General features: G+C 44.5%; 1 protein-coding gene across 1 annotated transcript in view; it reads left to right on the top strand.

The window, feature by feature from the left end:
- The window catches only part of Lrig1 (leucine rich repeats and immunoglobulin like domains 1), a 125,767-nt gene that overhangs the window by 71,303 nt on the left and 29,405 nt on the right, over window positions 1-25,059 (top strand). Inside the window, exons 4-5 of the mRNA XM_008827126.2 lie at window positions 22,461-22,598; window positions 24,626-24,769. Of these exons, the coding sequence (XP_008825348.1) occupies window positions 22,461-22,598; window positions 24,626-24,769 (282 nt within the window). The remainder of the gene's footprint in view (window positions 1-22,460; window positions 22,599-24,625; window positions 24,770-25,059) is intronic.

The raw sequence follows: 25,059 nt of genomic DNA, 5'->3' as shown, positions 1-25,059 counted from the left end.
CATTCATACAATCAGGCACTCTTTCACTCAGTTCACCAGATTCGACTTTTTTTTTTCTTTTTTTTTAAAAATGTAGACATGGATAATACAGGAAAAGAAAGATTCCCCCTCCATGATCTGTCTTATACTGTTAGCAGTATTATAATGTGGAGGTTGAGTTGAATCCGTGTATGATGGGGCTATGGGGGCTATGTTTGGTACTGAATACTTCAGCTAAATATTCTCAGATCAGTATCCAGGGCAGAGTGAGCATGGACCAACTGTGAGACTTGCTGATTATTCCTGACGTGTGCATTGAACACCTCAGGGTTGGGCTGAGGTGAATCCTGCTGTTGCTGCTGCTCTACCCCAATCAAAAAGCCTGGTGTCAAGAGTGGTAGCCTGTTGGCCTGAAAATGGATCTTACTTGCAGGAATCCCTTATGGCTTACTCTTGTAAGCCTGTTGGGGTTCATAGAAAGTGTGCAAGTGTCAAGTCCTTAGGTTTCTATATATTCATTCCTTTAGTGGGGGTATGGAGTACAGCAGCAGAGCTGATTTTTCCCTTCTCCTTCTTCATTGCCTGATCCTTTGCCTGGAGTAGGTACAGAAAAAGTACCTTAATGTAGTCTTTAAGCAGTGGTTCTTACCTTGGGCTGCATGAAAGAAAGAATGAATTGACAAGCTTTTAAAAAAGAATGTAGATGCCCAGGCTGGGTGTAGTGTTGCACTTGGGAGGTGGAGTCAGGAAGGTCACAAGTTCACTGCCAGCCTGATCTAGTAAGCTCGAGGCTACCTTCAACCATGTAGCAAGACCCTGTCTCAAAAAAGAAGAAAAGTCTAGGTGCACAGGTTAGTTAAATCCAGAGTCTTTGGTTGGGAGTCTGTCAGTACCATACTGGGAGCGGAGACAGGCCTTGGACTGGAGTCTTTGGTTCTTTATTGAAAGTTCCCCAGGTCATTTCAGCTTGCAGCCAAAAGTTTTCCTTACCACAAACTGGGTAATCATTGTGAGAGGTTTTGTTCCTTCTCCTTCCTTCTCATACCCATTATTTAAAACACCCCCCTTCTTTTCTTTTTTCTTTTTCTCACCAAGTAGAGGGGAAATGAATACACAAGCTGACCTTCAATTTAGCACTTAGGATTCAGGGGTTCCCTAGTAGAGATTTTAGTTACCTTTCATCATTGATTTAATGTAAAGTTATTGTGCAGGTTGCCACTTAAAATGATTAGGAAATTGTGTTTGTGGTATCAGGGGAGGGAGTTTGATCAGATCAGACTGGACCACTTCATCTGGTGAACACAGAATTGGCCTGTGGATTTGCCCCTCATCTGGGTCATTACTCTCCTTTGAAAGGTGGCCCACCCACCTCTGATGTGTGGTTGTCCTGAGTCAGACAAGCCCCATTGTGGTGGTGGACCTCTTTATAGTAAAACAACAGGCAAAGTAGATGTAGTTCAAGCTCTTGAACACTTTCCTTTATTCCACAAGTAATATTTGCCCCCCGCCCCCGGTAATCCTGGGATTGAACCCAGAACCCTCTACAACTGAGTTATACCCTCAGCCCAATTCGGTTCTTCTTTAAAAAGAAAAGGAAAAAGAAAGAAAGGTGACAAAGAAATGAAAGCCTGCCTTCCCAGGCTGTCTTCTGATGCAGCAGCTTTATAATGTCAAAGCTGAGCTGGGTCTTTGCATGATGAATTGCTATTTGGTACTAGATACATACACAGAAGTTGCACAAAGTACCTAGAACTGTGGAAATGAGAAAAAAAAATTCCCTTTGGACTTTGGCAAGTGTGTTTTTTTTTCTCCAAATCGTGTGTTTCTTTTTCCCTTTTTTGCATGTATATGTGCTTGTGTATAGGCATGTGTATAGGTGTGTGCACACACAGGTATGTACATGTGGGGGCCTGAGGTTGATGTTGAGTGTCTTCCTTGATCACTCTTCACTTTTTATTTCTGAGGCAAGGTCTTGCTGAACCTGATGTTCATCCTATAGGCTAGTCTAGTTAGCCAGCTTGCCTGGGGCTCCCTTATGTCCACCTCCCAAGTGCTGGAATTACAGGTGGGCCAACCATGTCTACCTGGTGTTTACAGGATTCTGGGGACCTGAACTTTGGACCTCACACTTTATCCACTGAGCTATCCCTTCAGTCCTGTGTGTTTCTTTATAATTAGGAAAACAGTGAATTTTTTCTGCATTGAAATTTTGTTCATGAGAATCAGAAGTTGAAGAAACAGAGATGGACACCTCCAGCTCATGGCCTTGTAGACAGCCATGATAAACCCTTTCTCCACTTGACTTTCCTCATAGGCAAGTTGGCCCTGGCTTTGGCCTTGCTCTCGGATATTCCCCAGCGTGTGTTAACGTGAGCCCTGATCTGGCGTGTCTAGCAGCTCCAAGTGCACAGGTAATGCCTGCTTCACTCCCTGTTTCCTGGAAAGAGTTCAAGATCCCAAGGCACTCAGCATTTTGTCTGAGGGAAAGCATGCAGAGCACTAGGGCTTGCCCACATCAGAACATCAGTTTAGTGTCCTGACCTTGCATTTATGGCTTCCTGGGTCCCCCTGAGAAGAGAATGGACACATTGGGCTTGTCTTTGCTCACCTCAGGCTACATGTTGGGTGTCCAGAGTGACTTCTCTGCCAGCACATCCTGCAGGTTGGTGTTCAGTGAGGTGAGCTTCAGAATACCCTCATTCCAAAATGAGGAGGGGCAGTTCTTCTGGCAGCACACATGGCCTCCATTCCCTTGTTAGAATTGGCTGTATGCAGAGAGGAGGAAGTGTCAGGCTGCTGGTTTCTAGTCCTGACTGTCAGAGAATCTCTTAGAAGATCTTTCACAAATAAGGCTCCTTTTTGGGCTTCTGTCACCTTGACTCGAAGAAAAGGGACAGGTTCTGTATCAGCAGTGCCCAGTCAGGACTGAAAAGACCCATCTTTGCTTACTCTCCTACCATCTTGGGCTGAGGCCTGGCCCCTATGTTCTTTGACATTTAGTAGAGAGCTGCTGTTCCAGGTGACCCAGTAGTTGTGAGACTCAGAGACTAGAGGCTCGTGTGCTTGTGAATTCTATGGATGGGCTGATGAAGTTGTATGCTGTGTGTGAGAAGCCTGCTTAGAGTGATGTTAGATGTTAGCATCTTAGCCAGCCCACTGTCTACTACCAAAGAGGAGAACTGTAGCTTTTCCCTGAGGAGGGGCCTCAAGGCCTTGGCCCTGAGCATTTAGATTTCCTTTCAGTTTCCTCTTGAGAGGGCCCATCTAACCCCATTCCTCCCCACTGCACACTACTGCCAGTGGTTGCCCTGTTGTAAGTATTTGGTGAAGTGAAGGAAGGGCCTGTTCAAAGTCCTCTTGTGGAGTCAATCCCTGGCTCTATTTCTTCCTGGTCTCTTTCTACTTTACATTTTGAACCTTACATCCAACAGGGCAGAAGGAAAGCCCACACTGACCCTTTATCTATGTACCTTGTCATCTTGGTCTGAAATGTCTTGTCTTTCTCCTCACCTCCTCAGAGACATGGTATTCACATCTGTGAGCGCCAGTGTACCCATCTCTTTTGCCCCTCTCTTCTATTCGAGTGTGATTTTTGGACTTTGGTGGATGAGGTGAGGGGCACTGTCACCACAGCCACATCTATCCTTTTCTTGCAGCAGTTGCTTGTTATAGACATCTTAAACATGCTTTAGTGAGGATAAACGACAGGCTGACAGTTTGGCTCAGTGCTTGCCTAGCACCCTCGAGGTCCTGGGTTTAATCTTTACCACCCAAAATAAAAAAGAATAAATGACAGATAGATGCATGGGTAATCTCAAGAATAACTAGCTGTGGAGTGTGGGACAGATATTAGATATTTTTGGACATTTATTGTCACAGTGAAGGCACAGGCTTGGAATAGGTCAGAACTGTGTGTTCTCTCTTTTTTATTTTAATTTTATGTGTATGAGTGTTTTGCCTGCCTGTATATAAGTGTACTAAATGTGCACCTGGTATCTGAGGAGGCCAGAAGAAGGTATCAGATTCTCTGAAACTGGAGTAAAGGACCATATGAGTGATGGGAACTGAACTCAGGTCCTCTTAACTGCTGAGCCATCTTTAGCCCCTGGAATGGGAGTGGTTTCTTGAGAGGTCCTGAAGGTCAGGGCTGTGAAGTGATCTGGGGGACAGGCTTTCTCTTAAGTGAAGATGGAGAGTCATTGTGCATCCCTCCAGGCATCTAGTCCATACTGAAGATGCCACTCTCTCTGCCCGTGGGACAAGGGAAGGTGGGGCTGGCACTGGAGCCTGAACAAAAAAATCACTGTAAGGCACATTTGCGTGTAGAGATAGCAGTAGATGCTCTGTAGGGAAGAGAATGTTCTGTGGTCAAAGAGTTTGGAAAACCCAGAACAAAAGACAAGCTCTTCTCTTTGTTACAGGACACATCAGAGTCTTCAGTGTTCCATGTTCATTTGGAGTCTAAGGAGAAGCAGAACAGCTGTTCCCAAGGACATTCCATCCAGCTTTGTTATGCATTCTTCTTTTGGCTACTAAACTCTACTTCCATGCCCCCTATGACCCAGGAATGCTGATTCTCTTCTTTAAATGAATCTTTGAATTTTATACTTGGTTACTATGGTCAAGAGAGCTCTTCTGTCCTCCCACAAAGCCCTCTGTGCAAACTTGTCACAGTACCAGCTCATTGCCAGCTGTCACCAGGCTCCTTGGGCTCTACATTGTACCTTTCACTGCTGTGAGAATGCTAATGAGTGGGCAAAGCATGTTGGTTCATGAAAAAAGGGTGTTGTGGCCATGGAAGTTTAGTCAGTGCAGAATCCCATAGGAAAAGTGGCATCTTTGTGGGAGTGCTCATTAGCACCTCTCCCCTGCCAGCCTTCTGAAGAAGTGGTGGACTAGATATGTACCTGTTCCCAAACTTGATTAAGGCCAGAACCCTTTTTGTGGAATACTCCACTACGAATTGAAATGACTTATGAAATTATTTAGGTACTGGAGGCTTGATCTGAAGCTGGTGGTGCTGTTTTAGGAGATTCTATAAACTTGTTCCTAGTAGCTGGTAACATTGAAGACTCTGATGTGTTCTATAGCAAAGAATCACTCAGGAGTGCTGATTCCCCTCTTCAAATGGATGTCTTTGAATATTATACTTGGTTACTGTGGTCAAGAGAGCTTTTTTGTCCTTTCCATAAGTCCTCTGTGCAGAGGTTCTAGTAGCTGGGAAGTAGGTCACTATGGACAGGTCCTTGGAGGTACCTGGTCCTTGGCTTCTTCCTGTCTGTCTGCTTCATGGCTACCATTAAGTGAAGAACTTCCTCTGGCACCATGATACTCTGCTCAAGTGTATAGAGCCAAGCGGTTGTGGACGGAATCCTCTGAAACCACAAGCAAAGTAAACCTTTCCTCCATTTAAGTTATTCTGTCAGGTACTCTGTTCTAGCTACATGAAGGTAACTGACACAGACTCTAAGGTGAGTATTGTAGGGATGGCATTTTAGGAATCTGGTATTTGACAGCTAGCTAGTGTAAACAACTGGGTGTGGATATGCAATAAGCTCGCCTTGGTTCTAGGAGAGGACCCTGTCCTACAGGTCTGCATGGCAGCCTCTGGTGGCAGCAATAGCCACACAGACTCCCCTAAGATTTACCAGCATCGCTTTTGTCTCTGGGAGACCTTGAACTTCTCTAAGTGGTGGGAAGATTAAGCACTTCATGTGTATCCCCAGGTTTCAGACATTCAGAGTCCAGGGTGCTCGGTTCTAAGAGCTGAATTCTTCCATGGAGGTTTCTCCTGACTAGATGTGAAAACTGGAGGCCAGATGAAGTAGCAGGAGGCCAGTGGCTGTTCTCTGACTCTACAGGCTTCTGGCCACTGTGACGGCCCTGGCATTTTGCTTTTGTTAAACTTTTAACTTTGGGATAATTGTTGATTGACATGTGGCTGTGAAAAGTAATAGAGAAATCCCTTGAATTTCTTTAGCTCAGATTCCCGTGTTGTGTGACATCTTGTAAAACTTCATAACTAGGGCATTGTCAAGACATAGGTAGCCACCAAGGTCTGTTGTATGTCCACACCCTTTTCCTTCCTGCTCCCTCACCCACACCTCAGATATGCTCTCCAAATTTATGCTTTTTTCTTTCTGATTTAAAGTGTTCTGAAAGTGGAGTCATACAGCATAATCTTTTGGGATTGGTTTATTTTACTCAGTGTAGTTCTCTAGCGGTTGATGTGGATTGTTCTGCATATTGATCCTTCATTCCTTGTTATAGGCTGTATTCCATGGTAAGGTTATCTCATATTGTTTAACCAGTCACCCATTCAAGGGCATGTGGGGTATTTGCAGTTTTGGGTTGTTCTGCATAAAGCTGCTGTGAACATTCATGTACTTGTTTTGGTGTGAACATGAAGTTCCATTTTTCTGGGTTAAATGCCTCAGTGCAATTGACAAGTTGTGTGGCACCACGTTTTGTTTTTTAAAGAAACTGCTGGACTCTTCCAAAATGGCTGTACCATTTTATATTCTCCTCAACAATGTATGAATAATCCAGTTGCTTCTTTTTCTGATCATTATTTAATAGTGCTTTTCAAAGTTTTAAAATTTTTTGCCCATTCTGGTAAGTATGTAAGTATATCTGTTTATCTCATTGTGGTTTAGATTTGCATTTCTCTAATGGCCAGTGATGTTGAACATTTTCTCACTGCTTATTTGCTACCTCTGGATTATTTTATGTTTTATATCTTTGAGACAGGACCTTACTATGTAACCCAGGTGGACTTTGACTTCTCAACCCTTCTGCTTCAGCCTTCTGTGTGCTGGGGTTTTAGGTGTACATCTACCCAGCTCATCATCTATAGGTCTTTCGCTGAAATGCTTGTGATACCTTTTACCAATTTTCTAACTGGATTGTTTCATTTTACTTTTTGTTATTCGAATTCTGTGAGTTCTTTACATATTCAAGATACTGATTTTTTTTTTTTTTTTTTTGATATGTGATTTGAAAATGTTTTTTCCAGTCTGGTGTTTCATGTAAACAGAACATCTTAAACTTGGGGATGAAGTGCAGCACATTAAATTTTTGCCTTATAGATTGTGCTTTCTGGGCTAGGTATAAGAATTTGACTAGCCCTAAGCTGAAAGCTTTTCTCCTGTCTTTTTTCTTAGATGTTTTGCAATTTTACCTTTTGCATTTAAGTCCATGATAACTTGCTTTAAAGGTCTGCAGTTCCAAGAAAGAATCAAAGCAAATATTGGCTCATGCAGGAATATGGAACAGACTGGATGAGGGACTGGTGGTTTGGAGGTACAGAACAGTGGTGCTGGTTGTGGTGCTGCTTTGATGTTGTGGAGGTCTTATCCTTTGTGGGGTGGCTAGGAGAACTACATTAAAGGGCTAATCCCACTGTGTACATCCTTGCCTCTCACCAAGTCAGTCAGATCATATGCTGAAAGGCTTGGGAATTTGTGTGGTGAGAGATTGTCTAAATCATATGATCAGGAGATCAAAAGTCTTCCAGATGGGGCAGGAAACAGGCCTGGTTTTATTTTTAAATGCACATCATGGTATCCTCCCTAGAGGGAAGAGGACTTTGTCTTGGAGGCTGCAGCCAAGTGCTGAAACAGCTTCCTCCTCTGCCTGGAACTGCAGGGCTGTTGGGAAGCTGGCATGTGGATCTAGGGGAATGTTCCAGTGGCAGATGGAGACTAGCAGCCCTTATGTGGCCCTGAAGGGATTTCCAGAGCTCCCTCAGTCCCCATTCTGCTCCCTTAGCCACTGGCTCTGTGTGATCTAGCTTCTTGGGCCTCTGTTTCCTCACAGGATTGCATAGTTAGAAGTCTAAGGATACCTGGATTAGCTAGGTAACTTCAAACCAGGCTGTAAACCTAATCTTCTGGAGAAAGCCTGATTCAGGGCCCTCACACTTGCTGCCCTAAGAAACAGGAGGTACTCTCTTCATCCATTTAAAGATGGGGAAGCTAACCTCTTCAGTCATCTTCAGTGTGAAGAGGGGAGGTCTAATGCCCTAGAGCAACAGTGTGTTTAGAACCTGTGGACTGAAGGTCTGGGAGGACCTATGCAGGAATGTGTCCCCAGTAGGCACTGGGTGTGTAGAGTGGCTCCTAGCTGCATTTGCTTCTCAGTCAGCATCTTTAGAGACAGGTCCTACCACTGTTCTGATCACATGGTGGCCCAGCATAGGGGGTGAGTCTCCTTGGTAGAGGCCTAGAGTAGGTGGGGTTCTGGGTTCTGTTCAGTGATGACCTCTTCCCCAGGGGTCCTACTGCCCACTTCCCTCATGAGCTACTAGAGAGTGGGATGTGGATTCACATCCCAGTTATGCTACCTCCCTGCTGTGTAACCAGCAAGGGAATTAGCCTCCTGTGTAAGGCTCCATCCATCTGCACAGTAGATCAGCACCAGTGAATATAGGCTTGCAATTCTTGTCCTGTGTGAAGGCCACTGCCCCCTACCTACTACCTTTCAACGGAGAAGTGCCCCCCCCTCCCCCCCGCTAAGTAACAAGAGTTAGTGGCCTGGGAAGTTCCTCTGCCCTGGGCAGTGACTGGCATTGCATCCATTTCCTGATGGCTGCAGAAGCCCCAGGACTCCATCCCAGGTTCCAGCCACAGAGGCCCTTCCTAGTTGCCACCGCCTGGAGCAGCAAGCTCACATGCCATGAGACTGTTAGGGTTCAGGACCTCCAGAGGAGACTTTGAACCCCAGTTTACAGAATCCTCATCTGTGCCTCATGAATGAGTGGCCAAGCAGCTAAGGGCAGGCCCCCATACTCTTTATAACATAGCTTAGTCTAGGTGTTTTCACTTTAAAGATTAGGTACCATAGTTCAGTGTCTAAATTCACATTAACTACTTTGTAAAAAACATATTTATTGATTACCTAATAGACAAGCACATCAAAATCATGTGCAAAATACTGTGTGTGAGGATTTTATTGCTGTTACGTTGCCGGGATCTATTACAGTAAATCCTACATTTTTCTACCTGGGACTTTTTTTTTTTTTTTTTTTTTTTTTTGGTCTTTTTGAAACAGCATCTCCCTGAAGCCCCAGCTGGCCTAGAACTCGCTATATAGACCAAGCTGGCCTTGAACTCATAGAGCTCCTCTGCCTTTGCTTCCCAAGTGCTGGGATTAAAGGTGTGCTCCACCATGCGGCTCAGTCATGCTTTTTGTTGTAGCATGTGGGATGGACATTGTTCTCAGTGTGCTTGCTGCCCGAGGGTGACCTGGAAGTGTGCCATAAGAAGGAGGCCATGTCCTATTTGGGAATGTGGAAACATCCTGTTGTTTCTCTTCCTGGTTCCATTTGTTCTGGTCCAGGTTGGTGTGGTCACCAGGAAGAAGGACCATAAGAGTTGATGACAGAGCCCATTGCTTTTGGACTCCTGATGCCTCCCTCTCCGAGACTGGCATTTGTGGGTAGGGTCTTTCCCATCTAACCCTTACTTGATAGAATCTTCAGTGGAGGTATACTACTCCCTGCAGCTGCTTGGTCAGAATTGTAGAGTTTGTTCTTGGCTTTAATGGGTCCTCTTTCCACCTTGTTTCGGCCACTGCCATCTCTCCTGCCTTATTTACCCCCGTTCCGCCTTTCTGTCTGTCTGCCTCCTTCCCTCTTTCCCTCCCTCCCTCCCATTTTTCTGTTAATAGGAAGAACAATTTATTTAGTGTATAACAAGGGGTGGTGGGCTGGACAGTAAGAAGAGTGCTGCCTGCCCTTGTCTGCTCAGATCCTGGAATCTGGTGGAAGCTCATTGTTAAGTGTAGGGAGCTTCCTTTCCTATAGACATGGACCCATGACCTTGACAGTTATAAGGAGATTGACCTTAGACTTGAAGTCAGGAGAGGCTAGGCCAGCCTTGTAGCATTCCTCACTCTTTGGTATGCCAGGGTTGGAGGTCTGCCAGTCTGGCACTCCACAGATTTGCAGGTGTCCATGTGGGCTGAGGTCTTGTGGAGGGCGTCCATGTGGTAAAGAGAAGCTCCATGGGTGTGCTAGGGTGTGTGAGGTAGCAGGTGCCAGGGAAGGAAACAAGGAAAACAGAAGTGTGCATTGACTCATTTAGGGGACGATAAAGCTGAGAGAGAGTACCAGGTGGCCATGGTGGCCCTGACCAGGAAAGATAAACACCTGTGACTTTTCCATCCAGGGTGTCCATCAGTGGGTGGTAATTCTGGTATAAATGACTTGTCTTTCCTGGGTTTCTGTCTCCTGTCTCCACTTGATACATACTGTATTGCCCTGCCCAGATTGCCAGGATAGATTTCCTTCCTGCAGACTTGGAAGGAAGGAAATCCAAGCCCTCAGAAGTTCCTGCCAGTGTTGGGGAGGCTTAGTCTGTGTCCTCAGGGTATAAAGGGAGATGTTGCTTTCAGGGCATTCTGGTCAGTGGCATATGGTTGGAACTCCCCTGAGGAGTGCAGAGGCACTCAGGTGGGGACAGTCCACTTCTCTCGACTTCTCTGCCTGCTGCTGGGCGCCAGGCAGAAAGGAGCTGTGTCTTACCTATGCCAACCTGTGAATCTCAGTGTTTGGGCCCAAGTGAACATAAGAAATAACCCAGTATTTTCTTCTAATAGGCCTGCCAGCTTTCCCCACCTAGAGAAGAAAGCTATATTTACTTTTAATTTCTTTTTTTTTGTCAAAAATTTTAATAGGTTGGATGGTTTTTACCTTTGTTTGCTTCTATGTAACTTTCAGGAGACTGAACTAGAGTTCTTCTATGTAACTTTCAGGAGCTTGAACTAGAGTTTTTCTAAGTAACTTACCAGGAGATTGAACTAGAGTTATAATTCACTTCTTTACTCAACAAATACTGGTGGAGTACCTTTTGCATTCTAAGTATTTTTCTGGGTACCAAGGATATAGCAGTAAAAAAAGTTAAAAGTGCCAGCCAATGTACACCTTACATTCTGCTGTTGTGACCAGAGAACTACATAATACTTGAGGATACATTCTGAAGGGGGTGGGGGCCAGAGACTTGACACAGGGTTTCACTCTGTATAGCCCAGGCTAGCCTTGAACTCATTAGGCTGTCTTCAAGCTCAATGCTCCTGGCTGGTCTCCTGAGTGTTCGGATTCCTGGCATGAGTCATCACACCTAGCTGAGATTTTCTTTTTATTTAGTATACTTTTAGAGCAGTTACAGATAGAAGAATAATGTTAAGTACAGAGCATTCCCATGTTCCCTCGCTCCTACCCTCTGTCTCGCTTGCCACAGTGTTTGTTTCCCTTATTGTTTGCATCAGGTCTTACCATGGTCCATTGTTTACAGTTGATGAACCAATATTGATACATTTTTCATACCTAAAGTAGATAGTCTACTTTAGGATTCACCTTTGGTATTATATATTCTATGGATTTGAAAAATGTGTACTAACTTGTGTCACAGAAAAGTTTCATCTCCTTGAGAATCCATCCCTCCTTCCTCTCTGTACTTGGTACCTGCCATGTTTTTTTACCGTCTCAGAACTTCTCTGAATGTTCTCATTTGGAAGTGTACAGTAGCCTTTTCAGATGACCTTCTTTAGCCCAGCAGTGTGCATATCCTGAGGACATTCGTGTTGTTGCTGTTTTTACTTGTGAATCTTAATATAAAACTCAGCAACATTGTGACAGTTTGGATTGGATTTCTGTGAGCTGTAGTTCTCCAGCCTTAAACAGTGCTGGCTGGCTGTTGTTCATCCTGGATTTCTTCAGTTCAGACCTGGTCTTCTAGCTTAGTAGATATAAGCCAGTGGTAGGAGAATTAAGTGGAATCTGCTACACTGGGACTGCGTATTTTCATGGGGTTGAGGCATCAGGTCTCCTATGGAAAGGGTTAATGGGAACTGCCTGTTAAAGACACCAAGGGGACAGTGATCTTGAAGGAAGTGAACTGGCTGGGAAGTTGGTTGACACAACCCAGTCCTGCCTTCAGAGGGCTGACCCCGCCTGGTGGAGGCTGTTTATCCGGCCACTGGGCTGCTCTTGTTTTTTATCCCATCTCCACCTGAATAAACAGATCCAGAACGTCATCTGCAGCCGGGCTGAGAATCTGCCAAAATTCCCCAGGGAGCGGGTGATTCACAAGCAGCAGGGAAAGAGAGGGAGTGAGCAAGAAAGAGACCTGCTTATTCTGATTCTCATTTCCTGTCCAAATAATCTGGGCTGGGCCATCTCTTATGAGACACCAGTGTCTTCGAGCAGATTGTCAATTTGTACAACGGGACAGATGGTTTGGGTTTTCATTTTAATCAGATGAATGGAAGCTGGGCTGGTGAAGCAGTAATACTCTGATTGCCATACTGAACAGAGAAACTTCAAGTTGGCTTAGGAAAGGCCATGTATGCTCACTTGATTTAAGACTCCCTTGCTTTCTGCTTTTAAGTACATGTGGGCATTAATTTTGACACTCTTGCCAATTTGTATCTTACAGTTGTCATTTTGTGCTCATTAGGTGTTCATCTATGATTAACAGCTGAACTTGGCTATGTTCTGTGGCCCTGAGTTGTATTCTGAATACTTAATATCTTTTTCTGAAAGGTTCAGGCAAGGAGTGGACACAAGGATAGTAGCTTCTGAGAATAGTTAAATGAAGCAGCATGAATCAGACACTGAACAAGCCATTTCTCAGATTCATTTCAACCTTGGAAAATTCAGTCTAAAAGTTACTAGTGTCTAGTAAGGCTGGAGGTATGCATGCTGATGCCAGGACTGGCCACTGCATGTCGACCAGAGAGCATGTGAATACGCACTAATAGACACATGCAGAAGACGCATCTGTGTTCATAGCTGTGATTTTTTTTTTTTCAGTTGTCCCAGCTGGAAATACCCCAGTGCTGATACAAAAAATGGAATGAAAAAAATTGTGTATTTCTTTAATAGAAATGCTCCTGCAGCTGGCATGGTGGCAGGTGTCTATAATCCCAGTAAGGGGAAGGCTGAGGCAGGAGGACAGAGTAAGTACAAGCCCAGCTTGAGCTACATATCGAGAGCCTATCTTCATACATACACTGCAGTAGAAAAGAACAATCTGGGTGGATTTCATAGTGTGAGTGAAATCAGATAGCTAGATACAGAAGAGTTTATGTGGAGTAATTGTGTGTATATACAACATAAAATAGGCAAAATTAATCACATATGATAGAAATTGCAGGTTCCTTTGGGCAGAATGATATCTAGGAGAATGACAGGAGGTGGCAGTCTTCTGTCTTGATCTAAGTGATGGTTATGTGGGTTGTACACCTTTTATAAAAGTGCACTGGACTCTGAACACATATGTTATACATTTCTCAGTGTGACTTTTATTCAGTAGTAAAAATGTTTATAAGTAAACAGCTGCCAGCATGTAGCCATGTGACCTGCTCAGCTGTATTGTTTTGAAAGAGGGTAACTCCTCATCTTCACCTGATCTTGATGTTCCTATCTTGAGATATTTTCAGGGATGTAGCCTGCAAATGCTTACACCCCCTAAGCAGCACAGGGGCCACTCGGCCCTGCACCAACCAAGTTTTACCCTCTGTGACCATCTTTCATTGTCTCCCACTGTACCAGTCTCATGTATGATGTGGTAACCCATACTGTGGTCTCGCTAGGCACCTGTGGATGCCTGCTGTGTGTGAACAGTGGGTTTTGTGCCACCCAACAGAGTCTTAGAATCTCATAGCAGTGCCATGTGAGCAAAGTGCTGCAGGCAGAGCTGCCCTGGTGGAAAATTTGATTACTCTGTCAGCCAGGACTGTTGGGAGTGGGAGGGTTGGGGGTATGGTAGGGATGCTACAGCTTTTTCCCATTTTAGGCCTAGAGGTTCAGGCATAGAGCTCTAATTTGAATTTTACTCAATTAGGCAATTTAAAATTATGGAAGATCTTTCTATTCCTTGTTAGAGTCTACACTCAAGGAATAGAAAGTCTCCATAATGGTTTGAAGGAACTTAAGATCATCCCTGATTAGATATGAGGACTGGTCAGCTGGCCAGCTTCAGTACACTTCAGAATAGTTGGCAGAACTAAAGAGGAGAGGACAGCGTGTGTCTGTTTGTGTCCTCCAAGATGATCCCATTTGCTCATCTCTCTCCACTGGCTTCAGTATGTCACCTGGCTCATCTTTGAGGAACATACTAATGCTGGGGACTTAGGTTTCATTTTACTTTCTGAAGAGGTAGAAAATACATACACGGGCACTAAGGAAGAAAGGGAGGGTTTTTTTCTTTACTGTAAAGGAATGTTCAGTCCAAATTTGCAAATAGTTAGCTAGGTAGAGAAAGGCGATTTATACACAGTTCCAAAATTGTACAAGAGGTAGAATTAGAATCTCTAGAAACCCAAATCGCTTGCCAATAATGTCAGGGAAGATGGCAAATGATAGCTCCTGGCCAGTCTGTACCCACTACTTGTAAATCAAGTTTTGGTGGAACCCAGCCATACTGAGTGCATGTTGTATATGCTGCTTGGGCACTACAGAAGCAGAGTTTGAGTAGCTGTAACAGAGACCACGTGACCTGCAAAGCTCAAATGAGCACCATCTGGCCTATTACAGAGTAAGTTTGCTGAACCCTGGTGTAGACAATAGGTGCATAATTTTAGTAACTAGAAATTACCACTTGACTCATGGTGCCCCTCTGCCTTTGATCCCCTACCCTTTCTTCCTGGCTGTTATCTATGACATGAGATCTTTTCCTCTACCAAGGGGAATACCTTGTAAATCAGCCTTTCATAGAACTGTAGTGGAATGATTACTTATGATAAAAAGTCTTAAGTGTTGGTTTTAAATGCCTCCCTGTTTTACTGTCTAATTTAACATCAGCTCTGAAAACATAGCCAAGTAGGGAGAGCTTATCATGCTTGCTTTCCTCCTTTGAAGACTGACTTTATTTTTGAAGCCTTTAACAGGTGTTGCTTTAATAGACTTCTGCTGTATTAAGTTCTCCTTGCCTCAGAAGGCAGCCTGAGAGGTAAACTGACACTGGGTAGAAGGGAGTGCCATGTGACCAGGCCACCACTGGCTTCCTGCAGTCCCTAACTGTGGAATCACTAGTTGTCTGATTGTTCCTTTGATGAGGCCACTGAGAAATATTCCTAGCACAACACTATCTCTTGCCTTGCACTGTCTTGACTTTGGTTAAAAAAAAAAAGTGTCCCTTTGCTGCTTTCTCTGCTTCCCCAGTAGAGGGACTCAGTCATCCAGAGTGAGACCTTTCCTTCTGTCTGCCATGTTTACGGAGGCCTGGTCTCACAGGTCCTGAAGGGAAGCTGGGGCACAGGCTGGACCACCTGGTGGAGGCCAGTGTACGCAGACCCATTAGAGTTGATCAAGAAACAGGCAGCTAGTGATCAAATCTAGGCAAGCTTTGTTACAGGATTATGGGTGTAATCTGGGGGAAGGCCCTTAAGATTCTGCCTGGGAGTGCCTCTTGAGTGAGCTGGATTGAGATTCATTCTCTTTTTTCCTCTCAGTGCCTTGTATCCCAGCTGCGGCCTCAATCAAGCAAGTTCCAGGAGATCTCTGAGTCTTAATTTTTTGAACCAGCCAAACATGGTAGTATTTACCTTGTTAGGTTGCTGTGTGATTTCGTTAATGTTTTGCCCAGGGTCTACTATATGAGAGGCATTCAGCAATTGATCATCTCTGGTTAAAAAAAGAGCTTGGAACAAGAGTCAGTGGTTATGAAGTTGAATGTGGACCTTTTTGAGAAGTGGGCAGTCACTTAGATTGAATGTGTGATGTGGAGTAATATATTTGAACATGCATTAAGGATGAGGTGGTTTCCAGTCTGGGCCACATGAGACCCTGTGTTAAACAAACAAGCAAAAAGGTCAGGAGTTTCATGAAAGTGGTATGTCTTCTGGACTTGAGGTAGCAGACTGGCTTTTGTGCCTGTTACTTCTTAGGTAGGAGGTGGGACGGCTTCCCTGCAGGATCTGAATACTTGCTGCTTCCCCTAGACTTAAGGATGGAGAACTGTCTTAGATGGACCAGCCACCATTGAAAAATGGGGGAGGGGGTGCCTGTCACTCATGGATCAATGATGTGAGCTTGCTGTGGGAGTAAGAAGGGGATCTACCCTTGCTGGTCGGGGTCCTTTGGGTGTTTATTCACTGAGTCCTACAGGACTTGTAGTCTTGGATTTGCTTTGAAATCTGCCTCCTTCAGACAGCCTGGTTGTCCCAGTGGCTGGGGATGAAGGTCTGCAGCTGGAGCAGGCCTGGGTCATGCATGGAGCTGAGACCTCTGATATAGTCCGTTGTTCCTGAGAGGGGAACCAGGCCTGCTTGTTTGCATTGAAATGTGGCAGAGGAAGAGAGAACCAGTCATTCATTAACTGTATCCATTCATTCTTTATCCAGAGCACTTCCTATGAACTAGACCCTCAGCTTGATTCTGAAGATACAGATGTGACTAATAAAAACAAGGACTCATTTTATTGAGCAACTGCTACATGTCAGGTCACATCAGCCCCTGGGGTGGGCATAGGGATGGAGCAGATGGAACTGCTCCAAGACACACCTGTGAGTGGGACCACTGGGCTCTGAACTTGGGTGACGTACTCATAACACTGTCAACCTGTGCATATAACACTGTCTCCCATAGGGCTGTGCTGTGTCTCAGAGCAAGGATGCCTAGTCTTGAGCAGAGTTACCAGGATCCTCAGACAGATCTCATGCACAATGATGGACCTTCAAGGTCTAAATAAGCAAAGCTTCAGCATCCATGTTCCTGAGCTTGATAGGGTGTGGAAGAAGTTTGCTTAGGACCCAGACTGCAGTTGACAGCAGAGACCAAGCCCCAGAGAGAATGTGGCATGCATATCCACAGCAGCTGCTGCCTTGGATACGATGTGGTTGTTTGCATCTAGACAGGGCTGTCAAAAAACCTGTGACAAATTCTTTCCCCTCCTATTCTGTTGTTTCTGCCTGAACCTTGCTGTTTGCATGGTTTCTGCTGTAAGAATGCTGGTGAATCCTGTGCATTAGCCCTTTTTAATGGAAATGCATTCTCTTTTGGTGATATGTTCAACAAATGGAGTATTGAGCACCTGTCCTGTGACACATGCTCTTCTAGTGCCTGGAAACACAGATACGTATATCTGCCTTCGTGGAAATATGCGTTGATGGGAAAGAAGATGGTAACTAGATAAGCAATTACTAAGAAGTGTATTAGATAAGTATACTAAATGATAATTAGAGCTGTAGAGAAAGAGAAAGATGGCATTGTGTGTTCATGTGTGTGGTTTTAGAAGGTGTAACCAGGGAAGGCCTCCCTGAGAGGTGGCATTTGAATAAAGATGGAGGAAGTGAGGGGATGAGGCAAGTGGATCTCTGGAGAAACAACGTTCTGAGCAAAAGGACCAGGAAGTTTGACGCTCCTGTGGCCTGCCTTGTGTGAGGACCGGCGTGAAGAGCATGTGGAGTGGAGTAGTTAGGCAGGTCTGTGACAGATATGTAAGTGAGGTTCCACAGTTACTTGTTTTCGGGCAGAGAGTCTTGTGAACTGACTCGTGTTTTGTTTTGCTTTTAAATTGTGATAAAATACACATAACATAAAATTTAAGCACAGAGAGTTCAGTAGCATTCAGTGCATTCACATTGTGCAACCCATCTCAAGACTTCCCATTTGCAAAACTAAAACTGCCTGTGCCTTAGCAGTCAGTCTTCATCGTCCTTTTTAAAAAGCCCAGAATTTGGCAGCTGCCTTTTTATTTTTGATTATTTTCCTTTCTTTTTTTTTTTTTTTTTGAGACAGGGTCTCACTATGTAGCGCAGAGTAACTTTGAACTCATGATAATCCTCCTGCCTCAGCTTTCCAACTGTTGGAATTACAGGTGTGAGCCACCACTACTGTGTTTTGTTTTTTCAAGACAGGGTTTCACTATGCACAGGGTGGCCTGAAACTCCAGAACACGCCATGCCGTTGAGGGCCTCAAACTAGTCCTGTTTCCACCTTCCAAGTCTTAGGAGTACCAGCCCTTTCTACTGCTTGTTTCAATGAACTTTATTACCCTAGATCACAATGAAATGGGATCATACAGTGTTTGTCTTGTTATAACTGGTTATTTCACTTAGCATAATGTCCTCAAAGGTCATACATCTCAGTAGCACACAGCAGAGCTCCTGTTTATACCACTGCTTGCTTATACCATGGCTTCTCAACAGTTTCTGTTCATGACCCTTTTTCAAAAAGAAATTTTTATGTGACCTTTGGTATATAGGTATATAAAATAGCTATACAAATCAAACATTTACTGATAATAAACTCTAGAGATTTATTTTAAAATAATTCTTTGTTACACATATAATTTTGCAGTTTATTAAAGATGAAGGCAAATTTGCGTACTAATGAGATAGATATGCTCATTTATACGTCGATAAATGTTGGCTGAATATTGTCCTGGCTGTTTACAGCCTTGGCGCAGCATCTTCAGCATTTCTCAGAACTGACTGATACTTTGATTTTATAGTTGTTAGTGCTGGTGGCCAGAGAGATGGCTCAGTGGTTAGGAGTACTCGCTGTGTAATCTTGAGGACTAGAGTTTGGATCCCAGCTGGGTGTTCCACAAACCCCTGTAGCTCCAGCTTTGAGGGATCTGACACCTACTTAGGCATAGGTGTGTGCACTCCCTCACACATGTGTGTATATCCACGTAGAGACACATGGACATACAAAATAAGTCTTTGTATAAAATTTATAATTAGTGCTAAGAATGCCATTTTGTGTATGTTGGACAACACGGCAGAGGTGTGTTTCATTTCACAAATTATTAGAAATTCTATTCTGATCTAAAACCAAAATTAACTGAATAATTTTTTGTGCATGTGTGAGGAAGCGAACTCAGCAACTGAAACAGCAGTTTTTAAAACTGAACGTTTGTGCAATTCAGAGACACTCTAATTTGATACATGCTGAGGAGTGACAGGAAAATTTAAAAGTCTTTGTTTTCTGGAATTAAACAATCATGTTTCTATAAGAGTAGAAAACTTACATGACCCTGGGCATATAGGTATATAAAATAAAGTACACAGACATTTACTGACAATAAGTAATAAAGAAATGTATCTTAAAACAGTACAGTGAAAACACTGTAAGTCGTAGCACATGGGTGTTTTGAATATGGATGCTTTGTTCATGTGTGACAGCATGCACAGCGTAGCATGGGCATGTTGTGTGTTCAGAACCTCAGCTGCATTGAAACTGAGTGATGCATCATGGACCAGCAGTTCCAGAAACAACATGTATTCATTGCACACTCAGAAATCTTTTATTGTTGCCAAATTTTCTCCAGCTCCTACATTCACTTTGTGACCACACATGAGTTGGCATCATAGTTTGGGGAGCAGTGGTATATGCCACGTTTTCCTGATCTAGTCATCTGTCATGGACTTTTGGGTTGCTTCATCTTTTGGATAGTACTTCTGTGAACAGAACACATGTGCAGATGTCCCATGATATCTCCTTTGGTTCTTGGGGTATCCACAGGTGGGATTGCTGGTCTGCATGGGAAGCCCATCATTTCTTCAGGAGTGATCATACGTTTCTTTAGCTCTCTACTCTTTTTCCCTTCCTTCCAAAGTTCTCCGGAGTTCTAATATCTCTAAATGCTCGCCCACATCTGTTCTTACTTTCTTTTGATAGTAGTTACCATGGTTTTGATTTGCATTTCTCTTCTGTGTACTAGTGTCTATTGGCTGTTTGTGTATCTTCTTGGAGAAATGTCTATTCAAGTCCTTTGATTTAAAAAAAATTATTTTTGTTTTATTTATGTATATGTATGTGTGTGCATCTGTGTGAATGCATGCCATATGTTTGTGGGGACCTGTGGAAGCCAGAAAGAGGGTGTTGGACTTGCTGGAGCTAGAGGTACAAGTGGTTCTGAGCTGTCCAGTGTGGCTGCTCGGGTCTTCTGGACCTTGAGTCCTCTGGAAGAGCAGCAGGTGCTCTTAACTGCCGAGCCATCTCTTCAGCCTCCTTTATATTTTAGTCAGAATTTTTTTGTGGTTGAGTTTTAGGGATTCTTTCTATATAGGCATCCAGAACCAGCCTCAGATACCAAATCTCTGAATGCCTAAGTTCTGTAGGTAAAACAATACAGTATTTGTATTGTTTCCATTTCAGATACTTTCTGGCTTTTAATAACTAATGTAGTATAAATTTCAAATAATGGTCTTAATTTGTTGCTTAGGAGATGATGACAAGATAAACGTTTGCACAGTCAGTATAGGAATGATTTATTTTTCCTGAATATTTTGTATATGCATTTGGTTGAATCTGCATATATGGTACCTTCAGAATCAGAAAGTTGACTGTATTCAGTACCTTTACTCCTGATTAGATACTTTTTCTGCCGATGTCTCCCTGTTCCCTGTGTGACTTCATTGGCTCTTGTTTTTAGCAGTCTCTAGCTGCTGGGTAGGAATAGACTGCAGGTGGTAAGGGTAGAAGGTACATACATCCGTTGTCCTGCTTACCTAATTCTTCCCTGTTTAGTCTAGAAAGTATAAGGTAACCATTTGATGCTACTCTTGCCATCATCTCCATCTTCTTATTTTCTGGTGCCTGTTCCTGGTGGCCACTCCGTCCCTTCTCCCACTGAGTATTTCTTGGTGTGGTCTGACTGACAGACCAGCTCTGAAGGTCTTACCCGGCTCCTCTCAGCCTTAGTCCCACTTTTCTGGCCTGCCTGGCAGCTTCTTCATGAAGATGAGGCACTGCCCCCTTACCCTCTCATCCTCCCAGAGCTCAACCCTCACTCCACCCTCTTTTTTCCCATCTCCATGGCTGCTCTTTCTGCTCAGTGGGGAACTTTTCCCACTGTGTGAAAGCGATGTGTCTTCCCCACAGTGGCATTTATCCAGAATGGGCCTAGAATGAGATTCAGTGGATAAATAGACTGTGGAGAAAGAGGAAAAAAGAATAAGACAGAAGACTAAGAACAAGGAGACTGAGAGGAGGTGTGGGGGATGGAGAAAGGCTTGCCTGTGTCAGGCCTCTGAGTGCCAGGCTCTTTTTGTGTGTGTTGGGGCGGGTGGAACTTTGGGCACAGGAGCCTGTCTCTTCTGTGTACAAACCCTCTGTTCCTGGCTCCCTGGTACTATATTCAGAGTTCCCGGAAGAGGCCCAGTTCTGTGGCCTTTATTTCTTGTTCTTTTTCTTCCCATCCTTTACATAATAAAGGTTTTCTTTTTCTTTTGGAGTCAGAAAACTGAAGAGACTGCTTTTATTAAAGAAACTAATGAACTCGGAGGAAGTAGCTTTGAGGGGGTGTTGAGGTGAAGGGAAGTGGGGGCGGGGTCCTTTCTTTCAGGGAAGTTTGTTTCTTTGTGAGGGAAGTTGTGCCTTTGCAAATGGATTTTGAGTTTAGGGCCTGGGAGATTTATGAAAAAACCATAAAACAAAGGGACCAGGAGAAGCCCTGGAGCTTCTGGGAAAGAGGTCCTTGTTTATGCCTGTTGGAACCGATTTGGTCAAGTGTTTGTTTAAAGGAGATGCCACTTGGTAAGCAATGCCAAGCTTTTGTTTTGTGCTCCAGAAGGCTCTGATTGGCTGGAGAGCTGCCCCTGTTTACTCAGAGCTGGCAGAGTGTGTGCCTGGAACCCACAGGTCCAGCACTACCACCCTGTAGACTCCCCACTATCTGCTGTAGGAGTTGAGACTTGGTGGTGGGACTCCACCAGGCAGAGCCAGACCCACATCAGCCTCCTCCCCTCGCACACACATTACCTTCTGTTGCTCATCTCCTGTTGAGTTACTATGGGCTGGCTAGTTAGGTTTGGGGTTTGTCAGAAAGAGGATTAAAAGTGTAAATAAGTCATGATGGGAAGTTAGAACACCTTGAACACTCAACCTCAGTGTCCACCAGATGCTTTAGTGTGGTTTCAGGTCACTGGTTGTGGCCTCCTCTTTCCGATGAGAAAACCAAGGCTCAAAGCCATGAAGGGCAGAGGTTAAGGGATTTGGTTCCAGTTGAGCCAGGAACAAGCTCTTCTTTCTCTTTTTAGAGTTAGAATTTGGTCATCGTCTTTTTGTTTCTTTATAATCTCCTCTATCTTCGTGCCTGGCTCATAGTACATATCAGTAGAACGTGAGGTATGTCATGATAGATTCAGTTGGATTAAACTGAGCTCTGGGCTCTGGTGCCTATGTTGATTTCATGGATGCTGAATTGGATTCCAGAGATCAGAGATGGGCTTGGATTGGGGTAGCCAGGTATACTGGCAAGTCCTCCATGACGGGCCCATTGCTGGGCAATGTCGTAACCCTGTTCTTCTTGAGTGAAGTTGCTGAGGCAGAGTATTTTGACAGATAACTTGTTCTGCACAGGAAACCCTGTCAGTAGTACTGAACCAGCAGATGATAATGTGATAGAAAGAGGATCAGATCTGAGGTTGAATGTCACTGAATTGTGATTGTATGTAAAAGTAAATAGCAAAATAAGTAGATAATTTGCAAAAAGAAATGCTTGCCTCACCTTCCTGTTACGTTTCAGGCAGCACAACAAGATTCGCAGTGTGGAGGGAAGCCAGCTGAAGTCTTACCTGTCCTTGGAAATACTGGATCTGAGTTCAAACAACATCACAGAAATTCGGAGCTCCTGTTTTCCGGGGGGCCTGCGTATAAGGGAGCTGTAAGTGTTTCTGTCGTCTGGCTTCCAGGCAAGACAGTGGCTGCCCCAGTACCCTGACCTAGACACAGGATGGGTATTTGTTTCACTGTGGCCCTGTCTTGGCTTAGTCTGTGGGGTTGTCTAGATCTTTGCCTTCCCTTAGTAGGCCAGGATGAGATCTACCCATTTGTTCCTTGGGTGCCCATTTTAGAGCATTAACAAATCTTGGCATATTCTTTGATGTTACAAGCAGAGGGAGAAGCTGAGGCAGGGAGAGGTTAACTGGCCTATCCAGGGAACTCCTTCACAGTGGAGAGCCTAGGAGTCAGGTCTGTCCAGATCACAAAGTCTATTTTTGTTCCCATGTGCTGGGCTGCCTCCCAGAGAAGCTTGGAAAAAAGAGTCAGGCAGTTTAGAAATGCACGTCAGAAGGAGACAGGTTCTTTGAACTTGTCAGAGCTTATCTTTCTGGTGTCAGGCACCATTCAGACAAGCGATGTGGCATATTTGGAGAGGGCAGTTACTCAGCTCTGCAGTTGTTCAGGACCTTTTAGATGTGTCTGTTTCTCTTTCACCCGTCTTAGAGCCCTGTCTCCCATGGATAGATGGTAGACAGAAGTAAAGTTAAAACCTGTGTATTCTATTAGCTATAGGTAGAGAAATGTTGGGGGGGGGGGGGGGGGGGGGGGTGGTCTGAAACAGTGTCTAGTTACGAGTGCATATCATTACTGTTTCTGAGTTATTTTGCAGCTCATTTGCATGGCTGCTTGGCTCATCATGACCCATATTCTCAGGAAAGATGAGGCGTGGTCCATATTTTCCAAGTTGTCCTAAAACTCCAGAGAGAGGGGTGATTACTTTCCTAGGCTACATCAAGGTGTAAGAATTGGGAACAGAGGAATGGACTCTGTGAAGCCCTGAGTGAGAACTTTCAAAAGTTGTCCATTTGCCATTGAAGCTCCTTGTGTGACACAGAAGTCACCAACCACTACACTGAATTGTAGTGTCCTCTCCCTATACAGATACAAGGGCACTTTCTACTTTGGCACCTGGTAGCTGGTATATCTTCATCGCACTGACTGGTCTTTAATCTGGAGTGTTAAGAACAAACAGTCCAGCCCCATTTGCAGAGTCCTCATGTGCCCTGCCTGGGCTGTTGCCCAGTGGCGGGAACAGAAGTTCCTCTCTCCCCCTGGCACTGTGGTTGAAGATTCTTTCTGGTATTTCTCCTTTTCACTTAAGCCATAAAAAGCAGCTTGTGTCTGGCAAAGGCAGGAAGACAGGTATGGGTTGGTTTCTCACAAGATTATATTGTCCTCTGCGTTTTGTCTTTACTACTTGATATAATTTGAGCAATGAGGAGTGTACCTCTGAGATGTACACTGCAGGGTATGTTGAGAAAGATCACTTCTCCGTTTGGTCACGCATTACCTGTAGCCCTGTGAAGATTATTGATGGTTTTCTGAAGGACTCACATGGGTCTCTGAGTGCTTCTTGGAGGCATTTAGAATTATTCAAATGTATAGTTTGCATTGTCATTATGTAAGTCATGCAGTCAGACCTATTTTAGAATTAAAGGCTGTTTCTCTAACATGTTAAATTAACTGTGACCTTGCTTCTCAATTGACTTTCTGCTTTTGGGGCTTTTCTGGTCAGCCTGGAGTAGGGAGTGGTGGGCGAGGAAGGAATCCTGCAGTTCTCCCAAGGCTAAACTGTGTGGCTAGTGTGCGAAAAAGTTGGGGAAGGGGAAGTGTGACTGTCACTCCCACCCTCGTGGGCCCACCATCACAAGCAGTGTGCCCCGAGCCAAAACAAGACATGTCTTGGTGTCTTCATTGGGCAGATCTGCTCCAGCAGTCCTCAGGTTCCCTATCTGGGAGTCAGCTTGGGCTTTGAAGCCTTGTGATGATAAACGACGCAGTGGGAATCTGTCCCTCTGGTGTGCCTTAGCATGTTTCCCTAGCTCAGATCCAGCTGGGCCTGGTGTCTGTAACCCAATGAGGAAGGCCTCCTACTGCCACTGCATTTTCTCTCCTGAATCATTCCAGCAACTTGGCCAGCAACCGCATCAGCACCCTGGAGTCTGGAGCATTTGATGGTCTGTCACGGTCACTGCTGACTCTTCGTCTGAGCAAAAACAGGATCACTCAGCTTCCTGTGAAAGCATTCAAACTACCCAGGCTGACACAACTGTGAGTACAGAAACCTGCACTTTAATTAAGGTTAGCCAAACTTTACGGGGGCCAAATTTCCCCAAGGACCCTGTACCAATCACCACCCCTTCCTCACTCCCCCTCGGTAAAGCTCTGCATAAACTATCATTTATGGCCCTACCACAACACCTAATAAAAGCAAATTAGGAGCTGGGTCTGGTGCCGGCAGGCTGAGGAAAAGACCCTCGTGTACAGTGCTTGTTCTTGCTGCTGCTTTCTGAAATGGAGCCTCACCAATGGTGGTTCTCCCTCCCTCCCCCTCCCCCTCC

Source organism: Nannospalax galili, unplaced genomic scaffold, assembly GCF_000622305.1.
Source record: "Nannospalax galili isolate Female #2095 unplaced genomic scaffold, S.galili_v1.0 scaffold1051, whole genome shotgun sequence".
Classification (NCBI taxonomy): Eukaryota; Metazoa; Chordata; class Mammalia; order Rodentia; family Spalacidae; genus Nannospalax; species Nannospalax galili.
This window is presented reverse-complemented; position numbering and strand designations above follow the sequence as displayed.